The following is a 16,649-nucleotide window of genomic DNA, read 5'->3' on the forward strand; positions in this document are numbered from 1 at the left end:
TTTTAAGAAAGTTTCGATTTTTGGAAAGAATGCACGACAAGCTAGGGTATACGGTTTTCGACTGCTATGTGGCTATTTCGTCAGGATATGAGTTTTATCAATGGTGTCCCGCTTGTGTCCCGCTTTACCAATGTTAAACTCTGGTCACCTTAGCTTTGGGTCTCCACTCTCCTACTCATTCACAATGATACAATTTTTTTGTTCAGGTTCTTTGATGCCTGATACCTGATCCTATCAACACCTCGTGATCACACAGGCTGGTGTGCTTCTTCCATTTGGGCTTTGTTGCTTCTCAGCTATATGGCCCCTTGTTTATCTTCAAGCCTTAAGACCGACCATAGGTGCTGTATCTTTTGATAACCAGGCACCATCAGCTTTCTTCACCACATTTGCTCATGCACCTGCTTTGTCTTCAGCGATCGTATCGGGAGGTGAGCACCATGGAATGCCAGGTTAATAGAACCAAGTGTTCTTGCATTGACGGAGTATTTGCGTAGAGGCCCAATGTCCATATGTTCCTTATTACTAAACCTATAAATATTTGTACATAGCTCTATTTCCCCATCATCATATATAAATATATTTGTATATGTACATGCCTGTATTTAGATTAGACCTCTTTAAATGCCCTTTGCCTCCTAGTTCTTCCCTCTATTTCCTTTTACTTTCCTCTTGTCCCACTATCATGCTCAACCTTCATTTGGGTTTCAGTAATTCTTCTAGGTTACATTGCCCTTGATCAAGCCCTACCAGGCCTCCTACACCCCCCTTGCCATCGATTTTAGATCACTTGTTTCCTTGTCCCTGGGTTTATTAACACTCACTTTCTTTCCCCTAGGGAAAGAAAGGCATGCTGTTCTTTTGCATGCCTTTAGTGTTTCACCTCGGTGTGGTGGGGTTAGGTCCGGCACAATTCCCTCCCTGTGTCTCCGGTGTTGTCACCTGTAGTGCTGTGGGTCAGTGACGGACGTCCATGTTTCGTGGTGGGGCCGGCCTTATGGTCCTCTCTGTGCATTGGCTGTTCTAAGCAGGAATAGGTCCTCAGGGCTTTCTGGGCCAGGATGTGCTCCACTCTCTCTTCCTCCCCCTTCCTTTGCTCCTGTGTGCTCTGATCAGACATGTCCCTCTCCCTGTGTAGTGTATTTTGAAGAAACTCCTGAAATGATGGAACAATCTTGTCTTGCTCGTGTCGGTCTCATGGCTTCCGCATTGGAATGCAGTTAGCATACTAGCATACGCGTACAGTCTCAGAAACCTGTGTGATATGGCTGTGAGTCAGAGTTGACTCCATGACAGTGAGCTACTTGAGTTTAAAAAAAAAGAATAATCTTATTTTGAGTTTTATTGACCTTTAAACGTTGGCTCTGATTTTTTTTATGTTATTAAGATGTTTCAACACCACAGCCGGGCACTCTGAGAGTATTAGACTTTCAAGGATATCATTGGCGTGAGCTGCCCCTGCCTGGCTCCTTCATGGGATCTGCAGGAGCTTATTCCCACAAAGGCTGATGTTTGTCTATAGATAACTTACTTCTGCTACATTTTGAACTACTTGAGTTAGCCTTCAGCCATACAGATGGACTAGCCCAGGCGGTGTCCACAGCAAAGGTCTGTGGGCGGTAAACTAGCAGACTCCGTGCTTCCAATCCCCAAATGGACAGCTTAATGCTTCACTTTCCTTTCTTCCGTGCCTGCCTTGCCTGTGAGATTTCCAAGAAGCATGCGGGTTTCACTGCCTGCCTTCCTGTCTCCTTTGCTGCCTCGTTACTGGTTCTTGCCAAATTGTGAAGCCTCAAAGACTTGACCGGAGGCCATCCGGAAGAAGGTGGTCACTGAATTGTCGATGCTGATTCAAGGCGTACCTTAGTGTTCTCCCTGTGAGGTGCAAATTGAAAGTGTAAGTTTAAAGAGCTCTTTTATTCTTTCTGGGAAAACGGAGGGGGAGAGACTGACAGTCTAAAATGTTTGAGTTAAAAAACCAAACATGTTGGTGCCACCCTCTTCCTCAGCCTCCCGCCCCCCAGACTCGCCTCTGCAGTGCTGCTGCTGCAGCCGTTCCTTGGGCTCCAGCTCTGTCTGTCGTTCTGTCTCAAGAATTGAACAAGCAGGCGGGGCCTACCTCCTTCTAGCAGGTGGAAGCATGACTGAATTATGTGCTCCTTCACACCCCAAGTGCCAACAGCTTACCCAGGGATTGGAAACAACTGACGATTCTACTCAGTTCTTAGTCAGACCATTGTTAGCCTCTGCAGCCCCGTGGTCCTGCCGAGTTTGCACGTTTTCTAGTTAACAGTGGGCTTGTCACAGGATCAGAGCAGTCAGGATATTAATCTGGTCTCTAATTTATGTCGCAGGACACTCTTGGTTGTAAGCAACAGAAAGCCCCCGAAGTAACTTGCCTTAAAATGGGAGGCAGAGGGGGGCATTTAAACAAAAGGGGGGACCAGGGATATTTCATGGAGCCCCAGATTAGAAAGTGCATGCCGTCTCCTGGGAATGGGGAGAAGAGGCTTTCAGGAACAGACGTTGGCTGTTCATCCTTCTACTGCTCTCTATAGCTCCCCTCCCTCTCCGCAGAACACCCAGTGCTCGCCGCCTCCTACTCCGTTCTAGTGTAATGGAGACCATGGTGCACACATCCTGGGTCCAACTCCAAATTCGTGGGAAAGACAGACTCTGGCTCAACCTGGCACTTAATGGATTGTCGCGTATCTAGCCAGAACGAAATCCTGAGTCTAGGTCGGGGAGGGAGGGGAGTGGGCTCACCTTTAGGGACTGAGCTGAAGGGGCCCACCCTTGAGCATGGGGGTCGGTTTTCAGAAAGGGAAGGTGGAGGTTTTAGAAGCTACCCCAACATTACTTATCATTTATGTCCCACGTTCTGTGTAGTGGTTATGCACTAGGCTGTGATCTGCAGGTTGGCAGTTCAAAGCCACCAACTGCTCCACAGGAGAAAGACGGGGCTTTCACCTCCTGTAAACAGTTACCGTCTTGGAAGCCCACAGCGAAAGTTCTGCCCTGTGCTATAGGGTCGCTGTAAAATGGCATGAACTCAATGACAGTGAATTGAGTTTCTTCTTCCATAAAAAGAGTATGCACCAAAATGGGTATGATGAGGCCCAAACCCTTCCCCAGGGCATAAGACTGAAACCAACAAATACAAAAAGAGTGACGTTAAGGAGAGAGATGGTCCAAGAAGCTCTGGAAGGGTATTTCAAAAGTGGTGGATTTTTAGTTTGAGGTTGATCAGCTCCAGAATTTATGACCCACATTGTGAAGGTAAGAAATAGAAATGTAATAATAATTTATAAATTATCAAGGGTTCTTGGGGGGGGGGGCAGGGAATGAGCTGATCCCAAGGGCTCAAGTAGAAAGAAAATGTTCTGAGCATGATGATGGCAGCACATGTACAAATGTGCCTGACACAGTGGGTGGATGGATGCACTGTGATAAGAGTGGTACAAGCCCCCGATAAAATGATTTTAGCAAAAGTAATGTAATCTCAGTGTTCTGACTAGAATTCATACGTTGTTTGTGAATACCCAGGGATGCTTGAGGAGGACACCATTTGTGGGAGGCCGGGCTCAGGGCAGAGAGGTGACATGAGGTGCTGCCTCCACATGGCCATTTAAGGAGATAATGGTCACTCCCATGTCTGACCCCAGCCACGTCCCTGCTGTCGAGTCCTGTAGGTGTTGGTGGGTCAATGTCAAACACAAGATACTCGCCAGGAGTCCAGAGTCCAGAAGAGAGCTCGCCTCTCCGTCCGCGAATGGACATGTGTTCTTGTGCTTGGCAGAGAAAGAGTGGGGCAGGCTTCAGACCGACCAGTTGTGGCTCTCGGGAGGAGGCTCCGAGGAAGAGCGAGAGAACTAACGGTTATGAGGTACCAGCTCTCCTGGTCACACACTGGCTCTGTGCACCTCATTCAGTCTTCACGTGATCGCGTTCCATCCTCACAATTTCCCTGGGTGGTGTGGGGAGGCCAACTGCTAGCTGAAGGTCGCTGGGTGCAACCTGCCGGTTGCTTCATGGGAGAGAGAGGAGGCTGTTTGCCTGCTCTCACGGAAAGTTGTACTCTTGGAGACCATAGCTAGAGTCACTGAGAGTCGGCAAGCACGGATTGCAATTGACTTGATGGCAGTGGGGTTGATTTGGGTGTGCTTCGTCTCCCTACATAGCCCAAGTCAGCGCCACAAGAGCAAGATGTTTGTTTGTTTGGGATTTAGTTGGACCTCGCATTCTGAACCAGTCCTAAGATCGTGGAACCATGAAGCAGAGGCTCCGGGGGCTGCAGGCAGGCGGTGTCAGGCCATGTTGCGCAAGCCTGTGGAGCTGAAGCGAAGTGAGCGGGGTCGACAGTGGCTCGGCCAGGAGCATCGCCTGCTTACAAGCGGGAGGTGTAGCTGCTGCCTTCCTTTAGTGCGCGGGTTGCTGACTGTTGGAGGAATCAGTCATTTGTCTCCCCAGCACAAAGGCCCATCGGAACATGGTAGTAAAGCTGGGATTGGCTTTCTGAGCACTGGAGACGTTGGATTTAGGGGGTTACTCATGGCCCTGCCGACTACAGGATCGGCCGTTCAACCTTGGCACTTGCTCTGCGGGGGGAGAGGAGGCTTCCGCTCCTGTAACGATTCCCAGCCTCCGAAACCCACTGGGCCAGTTCTCTTCTTTTCATGGGATTGCTATGAACCAGTGAGTTTGTGTTTTGCTTTTCCTTGTGTATTGAATTTTCCACCATATGTACTCTTTCATCACGGCAAGAACTATTCTGCAAGGCTTTTGGGGTTCTGATGGGAAACTCCTGCTCTATTAAACCATCCCCAGCTGCCACCGGTGATCTCACCAGGGTCAGACTAGAACTACGCGCCGGATGGTCTTTGTGTGTGGCTTTATTTGATTGTTCTTTTATAGGAGAAATGGAGACTTACAGTTTTGTGTCTAGTGGTCATCCATTTAAATACAATACATTTGTCCATGATTTTCACATCCCCTGTTTAATGATGCCCAATCACATAGATCACATTGTGTAACCTTTACCACTAATTGTGGCCCAAGTTTCCGTCGCCAACAGAAGGCACTGCCTCCTCAGCCTTGGCTCCCCGTTCCCCCTGTCCCCCGAGAAGGACTTCAGTGGCTGAGTTTGTTTGCTTTGGGAAGTCGGGCTCCTTTGGTTAGCAGCTAGTACATTAACCGTTTGTACCATCCAGCGACTCTCGACTCTATAAAGACACCACTTCTCTCATAAATACTTACTGCACCGTGTGGCCTGCTTCACCCAGGCCACCCCTCCCAGAATGGGGCCACTGTGCAGAACGGGGGTATGAGTGTCAGAAAAATAGCTAAGGAAAAGTACAGGGGTCACAGTGTCAGGAAAAGACATCTTTCCTGGTGGCACTTTGTCGTTTTCCTCCCTTCTGTGAGAAACATTTTTAAAGACCTTCTTGCTTATCCAGGCAAGATCTTCTTTCTTTCATTAAGAAATGGCCTCAGCAGAGCACTAGTTACCTGTGGCCCCGTTGTAACTTAGGATAATGTATTTGAAGCTGCAGTTAGGGTGAGAAGGCTGACCTGATTTTTATTTCTCCCCTCTGTGTTTACCTTGCTGCATTGTTATTTTGAGTCTGTTCACGGATGGTGGGCAGATGCTATTGACGTAACTGCTTTTATTATTTTTTTTAAACAAAGAGGGTTGGATGTGCCCATTGCCTGTGAACGTGGACACACACCATATGCATCACTGTTTCATTTTTTTATGAAAACAGAAGAGCAGGGAAATAAGAGGATTTCAAAATTATTTCATTTTCTTTCCTTTAAGTATGCAAGCTGAAAGTCGCTGCTAAGAGAATCCAGGTTGTGGCTGAAATAACCTTCAAACTAAGACTGTCCTTCAGAAATGCCACTGGAGCGTACGCTGCTGACGAGACTGGCAACCGAGAGTTATTTCTGTCAGAGAGCACATACGATGGAATTCTGAAGAGCCACAATTCTGTGGAGAAGATGCCAGAAACATATGCATTCTTCTTAACACCTCCTTCTCCTTCTCCCTCCCCATATCCAGTTGTCCCTGAAAATGTCACTGTTGCTTCTAAATGGCTCTGGGCACCCCCTACTGTGCCACCACGTGGCCATCCAGGACTCCCGGCAGGCCTTGCCACGATGACTCTTAGTGACTTCTTTTGTGGTCCCTGTGCATCCACACTGGGCCCGCTTTCGGCTTTGCTGCTCCCAGCCCAACACTTTTGTGACCGTGGACTCCCTGCCACCCTAGCCTGCCTTCCATCCGGAGTGGTCTTTAGCAGTTTCCTCTGACTCTTAGATCAATGGCTGGATTTCTTCACAGCGTGTACAAGGCTCACGGCTGTCCCAGGCTTGCTTGTATCCCTAATAGCAAGCCCTGCAGACCTGCCCCCTTACTTCCTAGTCTCTGTCGACAACACCTATCTTTAGACAGGTTTCACGCATGATTTTCCCTCCCTCTCCATAAAGTTTTTGTACAAGATCTTCCCTATACCTGAGGCATGTGTCCCTCTTTCATTTGTCCAGTAATGCATCCTTGTCTTCCCAATGCAGGCGATGGATGTCTGCCACAAGGAAGCCCTCCATACCCATGCTCTGCATTAACACCCCCCCCCCCCCCCCGCCTCCACACTCTTGCTCTTGGCACTTGTCCTTGGCCAGTGTTAGCTTTTGATCTCTGATCGTTTGATGAAAATCTATCTTTTTTTCTAAACTGTAAACTCAGTGAGGGCAGGACTGTTTCATTTCCAAGATGTTGAGCGATTGAGCAAAGCCGAACTCAGCCCCATGGAGGAAGTGACCTGCTTGTAGGCCTTAGAGAAAGGGGGCAAGTGCGGCCCTCCACGTAGAGAAGTCCAAACACCCTGGTCACGTCCTCGGGGCCATTTCCTCCCCAAGTGTTACTCCCAGCGCTGCTGGCTCATCCTCTGCTACGCAGGCAGGTCTGAGTGTGGTGCTCTCAGTACCCACCTTGAGCCTTCCTCACTCATAGCATGAAACACCTGTGATCAGGATGCCTGGAAACTGAGAGAGACCAGTTGAATCGCTGGGCAAAAGTTTCAATACTCACCGCGTTCCCTGATTAGACTCTCGGGACAAACATTTTGTGACCTGGGAAAGATGTTACAGTAGTTATGCACGAGGGCGGAGAATTCAGATTTCCTATTTCGTCTAGCGAAGTCACGTATGTGATCTTGGGAGAATGCCTTCAAGGGTTAAGTCTGCGTTTCCTTGTCGATAAAACGAGGATAATAACATGAGTGTGCGCTGTGGGGCACCCAATGGACGGTTACCCACAAAGTCACCGATTCGAATGTACCAGCTCCTCCAAGGGATAAAGGTGAGGCTGGGCACCCCCAGAAAGACTCACAGCCTTGGAGACCCTGTGAGTTAGAATGGACCCAACAGCAGTGGGTGGGGATGCGCTCCGTGGGATTAGCATGGGATACTTCACACCGGTGCGAACTCCAGTGTGAGTCGCATATGCCGTTTGAACTGTTAACTGGTTACGTTTGAAAAGTTAAAATACAAACTGGTGGGTGTAATTTTATTAACAAATTTAATTTAAATTCAATATATCCAAGATATAATTTCATCAATAATAAAGTAATAACATAATGTCATCAATAATTTATGACCTTTTAAACCTTCTTTGTTGCTGGATGCACCTAATGATGGCTCCATGTTGCCAAATGAACTGCCCCATGTTATCTTCTTGGCTGTAATCAATCTTTATGGGAACAGGTAGCAAGCCAGGTCTCTCCTTATAGAGCTGAGCCACTGAGTGGATTCGAACCACCCACCTTTTGGTTAACAACTGAGTGCTTAATCATTCATTGCACTATCTAGGCTCCTTTTATTCACATGAAGTCTTTGAAATCCAGTGTATATCTTGCATTTCCAAGCAAGCTCAGCTCAAACTAGGCACATGCAAAATGCTCAATGCAGCCTAGTAGCTTCTGTGCCCAATGCTTTGTGTGCATTGTCTCTCTTAAGCCTCATGACAATGTATTTGGGGGGGGGGGTGTGATATAGTTTTTTAATATTATGTCCCCTTTTAAAAAGATAAAAATGAGGCTTAGAGTGTTTTGAGCAATTTTGCTCCAAGGTACCCAGCTTCCAAGCAAGAGGAGCAGAGGTTTGTGCCCTAAATTCCTATACCCCCTCCCTGCTGCGGGGGTGGGAGTGGGGCGGGGAGGGGAGAGGCATTCCAGTCCTAATTATGTGAGTTGTGATCAGATGGATCGCCAACAGAGGTACATGGGCTAGGCCTCCCCCAGCTACGAGGCTGTATGGCGCTGTTTTAGCAGACTCCTGTCGAACGCAGTACCTAGCTCATACTGAGTACTCTGCGAATGTTGGCAACGTTATGTTATCAACTTTCAAACATCAAAAATTGGACAAACATTTGCGTTGCCCGTTTGCATAAACTAACGTGTGGGAAGATGTCTCGGGCTTGCTTCTTGTTTTTAAAGAGGAATAGAGAGGGGTCTGGAAGTGTTCCCGGCTGTCCCCTGGAAGTTGGCCTCTCTGGGTTGCAGAGTGAGGTCATTCTGCGGGTCGATGGTCTTCTTTTCTCTGGGAGGTGGGGAATGAGGGGGCTGAATATATAGCAAGTGCTGCGTGCCTGCCTCTGCTTTTTGGCTCATCTCTGTTTAATTATTTGGAACTGGGACAACTTGATTTTAAAACAAAACATATGGGCTGAGAGGAATGGGGAGACGTTAGCTTGTGATGTAGCACAGAAGGTATGCCTTGAGCCGAAGCTGCCCGCACCCGCTGGCTTTCTTGGGACTTGAAGGTCTTCCTGCAAACCCAGTGTCCTTTTCCCCAAATTCTTAAAACCTTGTTTGGAGAGGGACCGGTGAAGGAGGAGGAAACCGTGGAGGAAACACATACAGGAAATTTTTTGAGAGTCTTTCAATCTTGCCTTTTCCTCCCCACTCTTGGTGTGAAAGCCTCGGTTTCGAAGCTGTTTCTCCATCTGCTCGTGAAGGCTGGTGTGAAGTGCCAAGGAGAAAGCCTGTGCTCCAGGAGGGGACAGTCGCCTCCATGAATGCCTCTGTCTTGCTTGTCTGTGGCTCCGCCGCCAGCAGCAGAATCTCAGTTCCACCACCGGAGCCTAGCAGCCGGCAGCATTTTCATTCTGCTTGCCCTCAGCTCCTCTGCTTCCTGGCAGAGCCATAGCTGATACCTCGATCAGACTTGATTTAATCCTCACCCAGTACCTCAGCTCTCTGCCCCAGGGGAGAATTTATTAGCTACGATGGCTATAAGGACTTTGGTATCACACTCATCGTGGCTCAGCTCTCCACTCTTCTGCTTAGAAGCGGGGTGCCTCTGAGCAAGTTAATTAAACTCTTTAAGCCTCGTTTATATCTTTCTTTTAAAAGGAACTTATTCAGAAAAATATATTTTTAATTGTGAGACCAAAGGATGACAATGTGTACCAAGCAGCAGAGCACAGCACCTGACAACGAATAGAAACATCAACTTTAGTGAGGAGCCGGGGATCCTGGTCAGTGTCCTGCCCACCCTCTCCAGCAGCAAACTGTTGTAGAATGAAACACTGTGCAGTCCCGTGCTGTGCTTATCCTTGGTACATCGGAGTGCACTGTGGCAGCCACTCTGTCAGCCCGTCTCCTTGGGAGTCTTTCTCCTTTTCACTGAGCCTCTACTTCACCGAGCAAGATGCCTTGTCTAGGGACAGTCACACGTTCAACATACATGAGGTGGAGTCTGCCTCCTCGCGTCTAAGGAGCATCCTGGCTGCACTTCTTCCAAGGCCAACAGGTTTGTCTCAGGTCTTCACCATCGCCATCAGGCAAATGCAGCCTTCTTCCGCAGCCTGCTTGGTTTCATGTCCAGGAATCACGTGCATATGAGAGGATTACAAAGACTGGTTTGGGACCAAGGCACCCCTTTGTCCTCAAAGTGACAGCTTTGCCCTTTAACTCTTTAAAGAGCAGATTTTCGCCCATGGCAAGAGAGTGTTTGTCATAATTGTCTCTGTCATAAAGACCCCAGGAGGAAATGTCACTTTGAGGACTAAGGCACACCTGCCTCAAGCGGTGGTACTTGCAACCACCTCCTATGTGTGTGAACGTAGGACACGGAATAAGGAAGACTTCATTCAGAAGAATTCATGCATTCGAATTATGTTGACAAATAACATTGAAAGTACATGGATTTCGAAAGTACAAACAAAGTTGTGTTGAAAGAAATCCGGCCAGAATGCTCCTTAGAAGCCAGGGTGGCTGAGTTGGGCTTGAGGAAGGCAAACTCAAAGCCCACTAAGCCACCAGGGCTCTCTTGCCCTCACCTGGGACCGGTCCATTTGAGAGTGACATCCTGAGTTCCTTTACCTTTCATGCGACAGAGACCCAAACACCCATTAGTGTTGGAGAGACTGGTTCATTTGATGTCTTGGATTGGAAAAGTAACAGGACTAGAATCCTGACCAGGGCAGTAGCGGGACTGGCCACAATCTTCCTCTCGGGGTGTTGAAAACCAAACAAATCCTCTGAAGTGCTCTTCGCACCAGTAACCAGTGGCCGTCAGTTGCTTGACCCTGACTCACTGTGTGGCAGAAGAGAACAGGGCTCTGCAGCGTTTTCAAGGGCTGGTTCTTCTTCATACGTCTCCATGTCTTTCTTCAGGGGGGACTCGGTTAGCAATTGGAAACATTAACCCAGAGACTGCTTATCATAGCCCTCGTGCATCGTGGCTAGGGCGAGAAAAGGGGTCTTCATCCCTCCGACCCCGCTGTTCGCTATAAGAGGTCATAGAGTATCGCATGCAGTCTTACTGCAATGTCAGGCAATGGCTGCAGGCTTTGAGCCTTGATCTGGGAAGCTGGACTTTCAAAAGCACCCCGGTATTTGTCTCTCCCTTTCCGACTCGCTCTTTTCCGTTTTCATTCCCTTTTTTCCCTCGACTCCAACTGTTTTCCCAGTCCCATGTGGAATCATTAGCTTCTACGTATGAAGTATCAGTAGCCCCGGCTGCACAGGGGGACGGCCTTGCCAGGTGGTGGGTCTCAGGTTTCCCTGGATGGTAAATAACCATGCTCCCTCGTGTTTTCTCTGGGTGCCTCTCTGAGAGGATGGCCTGCCTGACATTTAACTTAATCAAGATGTGAGTGAAATACCATATATACTCGAGTATCAGGCAACCCGAATAACAGCGGAGGCACCTAATTTTACCACAAAAACTGCTTTAAAAACATGCCGAAGTCAGGATGCAGGGTAGCGAGGGCAAAACATACAAGTTTCCTCTTAAATGCTTCCTCCCTCCCACTATCATGATCCCAATTCTACCTTACAAATCTGGCTAGACTAGAGGATGTACACTGGTACAGATAGGAACTAGAAGCACAGAGAATCCAGGACATGATCCCTTCAAGACCAGTGCTGAGAGTGACGATATCAGGAGGGTAGAGAGAAAGTGGGGTAGAAAGGGGAATAGATTACAAGGATCTACATATAACCCCCTCCCTGGGGGATGGACAACAGAAAAGTGAGTGAAGGGAGACGTTGGACAGAGTAAGACATGACAAAAATAATAATTTTTAAATTATCAAGGTTTCATGAGGGAGGGGGGAGGGGAGGGAGGGGCGAAAATGAACTGATATCAAGGGCTCAAATAGAAAGCAAATGTTTTGAGAATGATGATGGCAACAAATGTACAAATGTGCTCGACACAATGGATGGATGGATGGATTGCGATTAGAGCTGTACCTCAAAAAATGATTTAAAAGAAAAAGTGCTGAGAAAACTCAGCTTATACACCACGAGTATATACGGTAAGCTGGCATCGGACTGAACTGCTGCAACCTGCCCTCTCCTTTCACTTCTGTGGTTGGGACGAAATGCATCACCGCTACTGATAATAATAAGGAATAAGATGTATCTTTCCTCGTGGCCAATCATACCCAGTCTTGACCAGTGAGCTCTTCATGAGTGGACAGATTTGTACAGCGGGTCATCAAGCCTGTGACGCTCTTATGTACAGCCAAGGGGAGCCGGGGTAGGGGGGGCACCGATTAAACTACCATATACCATGGATTTCGAGACAGTCCAATTTCAGTGAGAAGGGAAATGTGTACCTTAGAACAGATAGAGTACACAGAGAGCAAACTAAAATAAAGTGCCCCTTCCCTACCCAAATTCTCCGAGAAGCCGACTGACGGAACTGGGAGACCCTGGGCCCGGTACCCCTGATCCCTGTGTGGAGGTGGAATGGTGCTCTGCGCCCCGCCTTTGCTCAGTCCTGCATGTTATGCAGGGAGGTTCTAGGGTGGGCCAAGTCAGGAAGAGCTGTGGAAGGCCTCCGCCTAGCAGCTTCAGCCAGGTAGCTTTCCGAGGCATGAGAAGAATGCAGGGGTTTTGTTGGGTTGCCTTGGACTTGATAAAGATGTGTGTTGCATTAGAAGACACGATGGTGAGCTTGGGGAGGGTCATGGGGACTTCTGCGCACCCTCTCTGACCCACCATGTACGATGGTGTGAGGGGGCAGAGGGCCCTCATCCTTGGAGAGTCTGCGATCTTCGGGGCCGGTGGTTCTCAACCTCCCTTATGCCGCAGCCATTTAATACAGCTCCTCGTGTGGGCGTGACCCCAACCATAACATTATTTCCATTGCTACTTCATCACTGTCAATGTGCTACTGTTAGGAATCAGAAGACCCTGTGAAAGGGTCATTTGACCCCCAAAGGGGTCGCGACTCACGGGTTGAGAAGCGCTGTCCTAGACGCCTGCCTCTGGGAATCCGCTTTCTCGCGAGTGGCAAGCTCAGACGCACGGACACTCGCTATTCTCCTTGCCGTACAGTGCAGCACGGAAAGTTATTGACGACTTCCGTTTACTCGGGGTTCCAGCAAACGATTACTCTTCGTAATCCGAACGACTTCGCAGCGCCTACGTGTCTCCAACCTTCCTTAATACCTTAGTAATTTGGGGCCAAGGGGATTGTGGATTTCTTTTCCTGGTAAAGTCTGTTATTCAGGATTGAGCCAAAGCTCTTTCCCAGCCCGGAGAAATACCAGAAGACTGGACTGAGAGCGTGCGTATTTTATTAGTAAAGACGTTGTGTCCGCCCTTACACTTACGCTGCTGCCTTTTTCTTTTTTCTTTCAGTTTTTGGGAATAGCCTTTCTTGGCATTGGACTGTGGGCGTGGAATGAAAAGGTGAGCCAAGTATAATAGAAACGCAAACCGATGTCTCTTAGAAGTGACGCCTCCTCTATATTGTTTCATTTCCCTTCATAAAAACTACAGAATCTAAAGAAACGTGACCCTTTAATGGAAGAGTATGTTCCTGGCCGATTAGGTTATGTTCTCAAAGATTGTTTAGGAATTGTGCCTAAACTGACCACTCCATAAAAATGATTGCCAGCAGGAACACGGCACATGCGAAACAGAGAGTGTGTTTTGGAATTTTATCACTTGGCCAGAGCTACAGTTTCATACTCTGGCCCAAGATTTTCAAAAGTGCATAGAAATATTGATAAATCACCTGTAGCTCCCCCCTTACCTTAAAATGTTTTTGTTTTTAATTTTTAATAGCCTTTGGAAGACCACCTTAGCCATGCAAAGGATATCCTTTTTATTTTTATCTTTTATGTGTAAGCATTGTGGCCAACTGTTAGCATGGGATAAGAAAAGCTACTGTTTATCACTCATTTAGATAAGCCTTGTTAATGCTAAAGAATGTGATTTTTTTAAAACAATGTGATTATAAGTATCAGACTGCTGATAGTAAGTAGCAGGAATCTTTTAAAGTTTATGATCAAATTTAAAAAACCAAACTCAAGTTCACAACCATCGAGTCAATTCCAACTCACAGCGACTATTGGGCAGCGAAGAGCTAACCCTGTGGGTTTCTGAAATTGTAACTCTTTACACGACTAGAAAGCCTCGTCTTTCTCCAGTGACCCTGAGGCTCATATGATCAAATACAGTTGAATAAAAATATAGTTCTGGAGCTAGGGAAGGAGCCCTGGTGCTCTAGTGCTTATGAGTCGGGCTGCTAACCACAAGGCCAGCAGTTCAAAACCCCCGGCAGCTCTCAGGCAGAAAGACAGGGCTCTGTAAGACCATAAAGAGTTAGCCTTGGGAACCCACAGGGGCTGCTCTACCCTGGCCTGTAGGGTCCAAGATGAGTCAGAGTCAACTGGATGGCCGTCAGTGTGGAGTTGGTGGAGAGCTGGAGGCGTGTGTTACAGTGGCAGCACAATCCTGCGGGCTATTTATGCAGCATGATCCTGACAACTCTCCCCGGTGTCCCCTTCACTCTTACTTCTCATCTTTTATTTTTGGGGGGAGGGGGGGTTATGCTACAACTTCTTATACCGAGGCTAGGCTTTGAACCCAAACTGCTTTTGCGTCCTCCTTTGGAAGTGAGGTCCTTTACAGAAGGCGTCCTTCCTTGGTGCTGGGCCACACAGTGAAACTAGTATCTTCCCCCTGTGAGGGTGAGGGAGTGTGTGGATTGATTAGAACTCGCCAACTCCAAGGCTGCTTTACATGTTTCCAGAAGACCACGCTCCTATCTCCCTGGTATTTTGCCCTCTGAGCCTGACCACAGCCTGAGGCCAAGAGTCCCTTTGAAGGAAGCCAGACATTAACAAATGAGAGAAAAGTTCAGAAGGTTCAGGAATCAACAGCCCTTCGGATGTGAGCAGGAGGCCTTACAACGAACTCGACGCTCACGCAGACACGGACACAGGAAATCCTGAGTTATGGAAACGAACCACCCTCTATTCATTCATTTTTTAACAGAATATAAAATGTCTTACAGAAACTAAGCCCCCTCCAGCAGCCAGAAAACATGTGAGGCAGGCAGTGACGGTGTAGGTGAAAGGAGAGCAGAGATCATCTGACCTCCAGCAACTCTCATGTGGAATGCTGGTCTTTTGGATTATGATGAGCTTCTCCCGCAATCCTTTTGTCAGCTTGGAGCTATGTGATGGTGGAATCGCAGAAAGTCCACTTTTAGAAGCTCTCCAGCTCGTTAAAGTGCCAGACAAGGCAGCTTTTTGCAAATCCTCCCTTCATAAGAATCTGTTTCTAGCTGCCTCAAACAGACGCTGGGAAGCATTAAATGCACTAATTGTCTGTTCGGGCAATAAGCAGACAATTGGTTGCTTTTAGGACTTGGTTTCCCCCTCTCTTTATGAAGTATAATTATCTTTTTGTTTGTTCGTTGCCCCAAATGTCTCTTCTCTGATAAAATGGCAAACTTCTAGAACCGGCAGTGTCACCCAGATGTCAGCGAGAGGGTGGTGCTGTCCTTGGGGAGGGATGAAGGAGCCATCCATTCGTTGTCAGGAGCCTACTCAGCTAACAGTTTCTCTTGAAAGGTGAAGTTTCTTGTCCAAGGTCACTCCGCTCCTATGTAGCAGAGCAGGATCTGAGCTGAGGCAATAGAGGGGAGAGGATATGTCCAATCACACATGTATTCATTCAACAATCCTCTTGGTGAACACTGACTACACTCGGGCGCTGGTCTGTGCCCTGGGCATGGCGCAGAGCCCCTGCCTCCATAAGGTGTCTTCTAGTGGTGGTGGGGGCTTGCAGTGTGCTGTTATTCAGACGAGTGTGTGCTTCCAGGTATAAACAACTTGTAGGGTAGGGATTAGCTAGAGAGTGATGAGAGAACGGTGTCTTCTAGACAGAGTAGTTGGGGACTGGGAGCCCTGGTGGCCTAGTGGTTACACATGGGCTTGCTAACCACAACGTCCGCAGTTTGAAACCACCAGCCGTTCCAAGGGAGGAAGGCAGAGCTTTCTACTCCCATAAAGAATGACAGGCGTAAGAACTCACAGGTGTGAGTTGGCATCTACTTGATGGCAGTGAGCTTGTTTGGTGGGGGTGGGGAGTTGGGATCCAGATGAGGCCTGAGGCAAGGCCTTAGTGAATCCAGGGGACAACTAGAAAGCTAATTGGGCTGAAAGGGAGAGAAGTAGGGCAAAAGAAGGTCAGGGAGGCCATGAGAGAAGCAGGCAGAAGTCAGCCCAGGCAGAACCCTGCAAAGGATGTATGCTTTGTAGGTGTGAGAGCAAGGTCCTCCCCCACCCCCACCCCCACCCAGTGTTTTGATGAGGAAATGACTTGGTCTGGCTGAGGGATAGGCAGTGGGCTGGGTGATAGTGAGGTAGTTCATTGTGCCAACCTGGCTGGTAAAACACATGTGGGGTTAATTGAAGGGCGGAGGGATAAATGGCTTGGGGAGCCTTGCCTTTTTAGTTCTCGGGTCTCTTTGTGACGATTGTGATGGTTGGACCAGAGTGCAGCTGCCTTAGCCATTTCCTTGCTTCAGCTGGCAAGGCTCACTTCCTGCAAGTGCCCTGGGGGTGGGGGCTTGGAGAGTTGGGATCCAACTGAGGCCTGAGGCAAGGCCTTGGTGTATCCAAGGGACAACTAGAAAGCTAGTTGGGCTGAAAGGGAGGGAAGTAATGCAAAAGAGCTGTTTCCAAACAGTATTGCAGCCACAGGTGCAAAGGCTGGGAATTACACAGACACATTTGGGTGTGGGGGGAGAGGAGGGCTTGGGGGTAAAGGCACAATTTAATCTGTAGCATACTAGTGGTGGAGTGGTTACACATTGGGCTGCTAACTGTAAGGTCA

At 48.2% G+C, this 16,649-nt stretch overlaps 1 protein-coding gene across 1 annotated transcript in view; it reads left to right on the plus strand.

The window, feature by feature from the left end:
- Positions 1-16,649, plus strand: part of TSPAN5 (tetraspanin 5) — a 230,353-nt gene that overhangs the window by 170,787 nt on the left and 42,917 nt on the right. Inside the window, exon 2 of the mRNA XM_075544001.1 lies at positions 13,158-13,208. Coding sequence (XP_075400116.1) covers positions 13,158-13,208 — 51 coding nt within the window. The remainder of the gene's footprint in view (positions 1-13,157; positions 13,209-16,649) is intronic.

This window comes from Tenrec ecaudatus, chromosome 3 (genome assembly GCF_050624435.1).
Source record: "Tenrec ecaudatus isolate mTenEca1 chromosome 3, mTenEca1.hap1, whole genome shotgun sequence".
Lineage (NCBI taxonomy): Eukaryota > Metazoa > Chordata > Mammalia > Afrosoricida > Tenrecidae > Tenrec > Tenrec ecaudatus.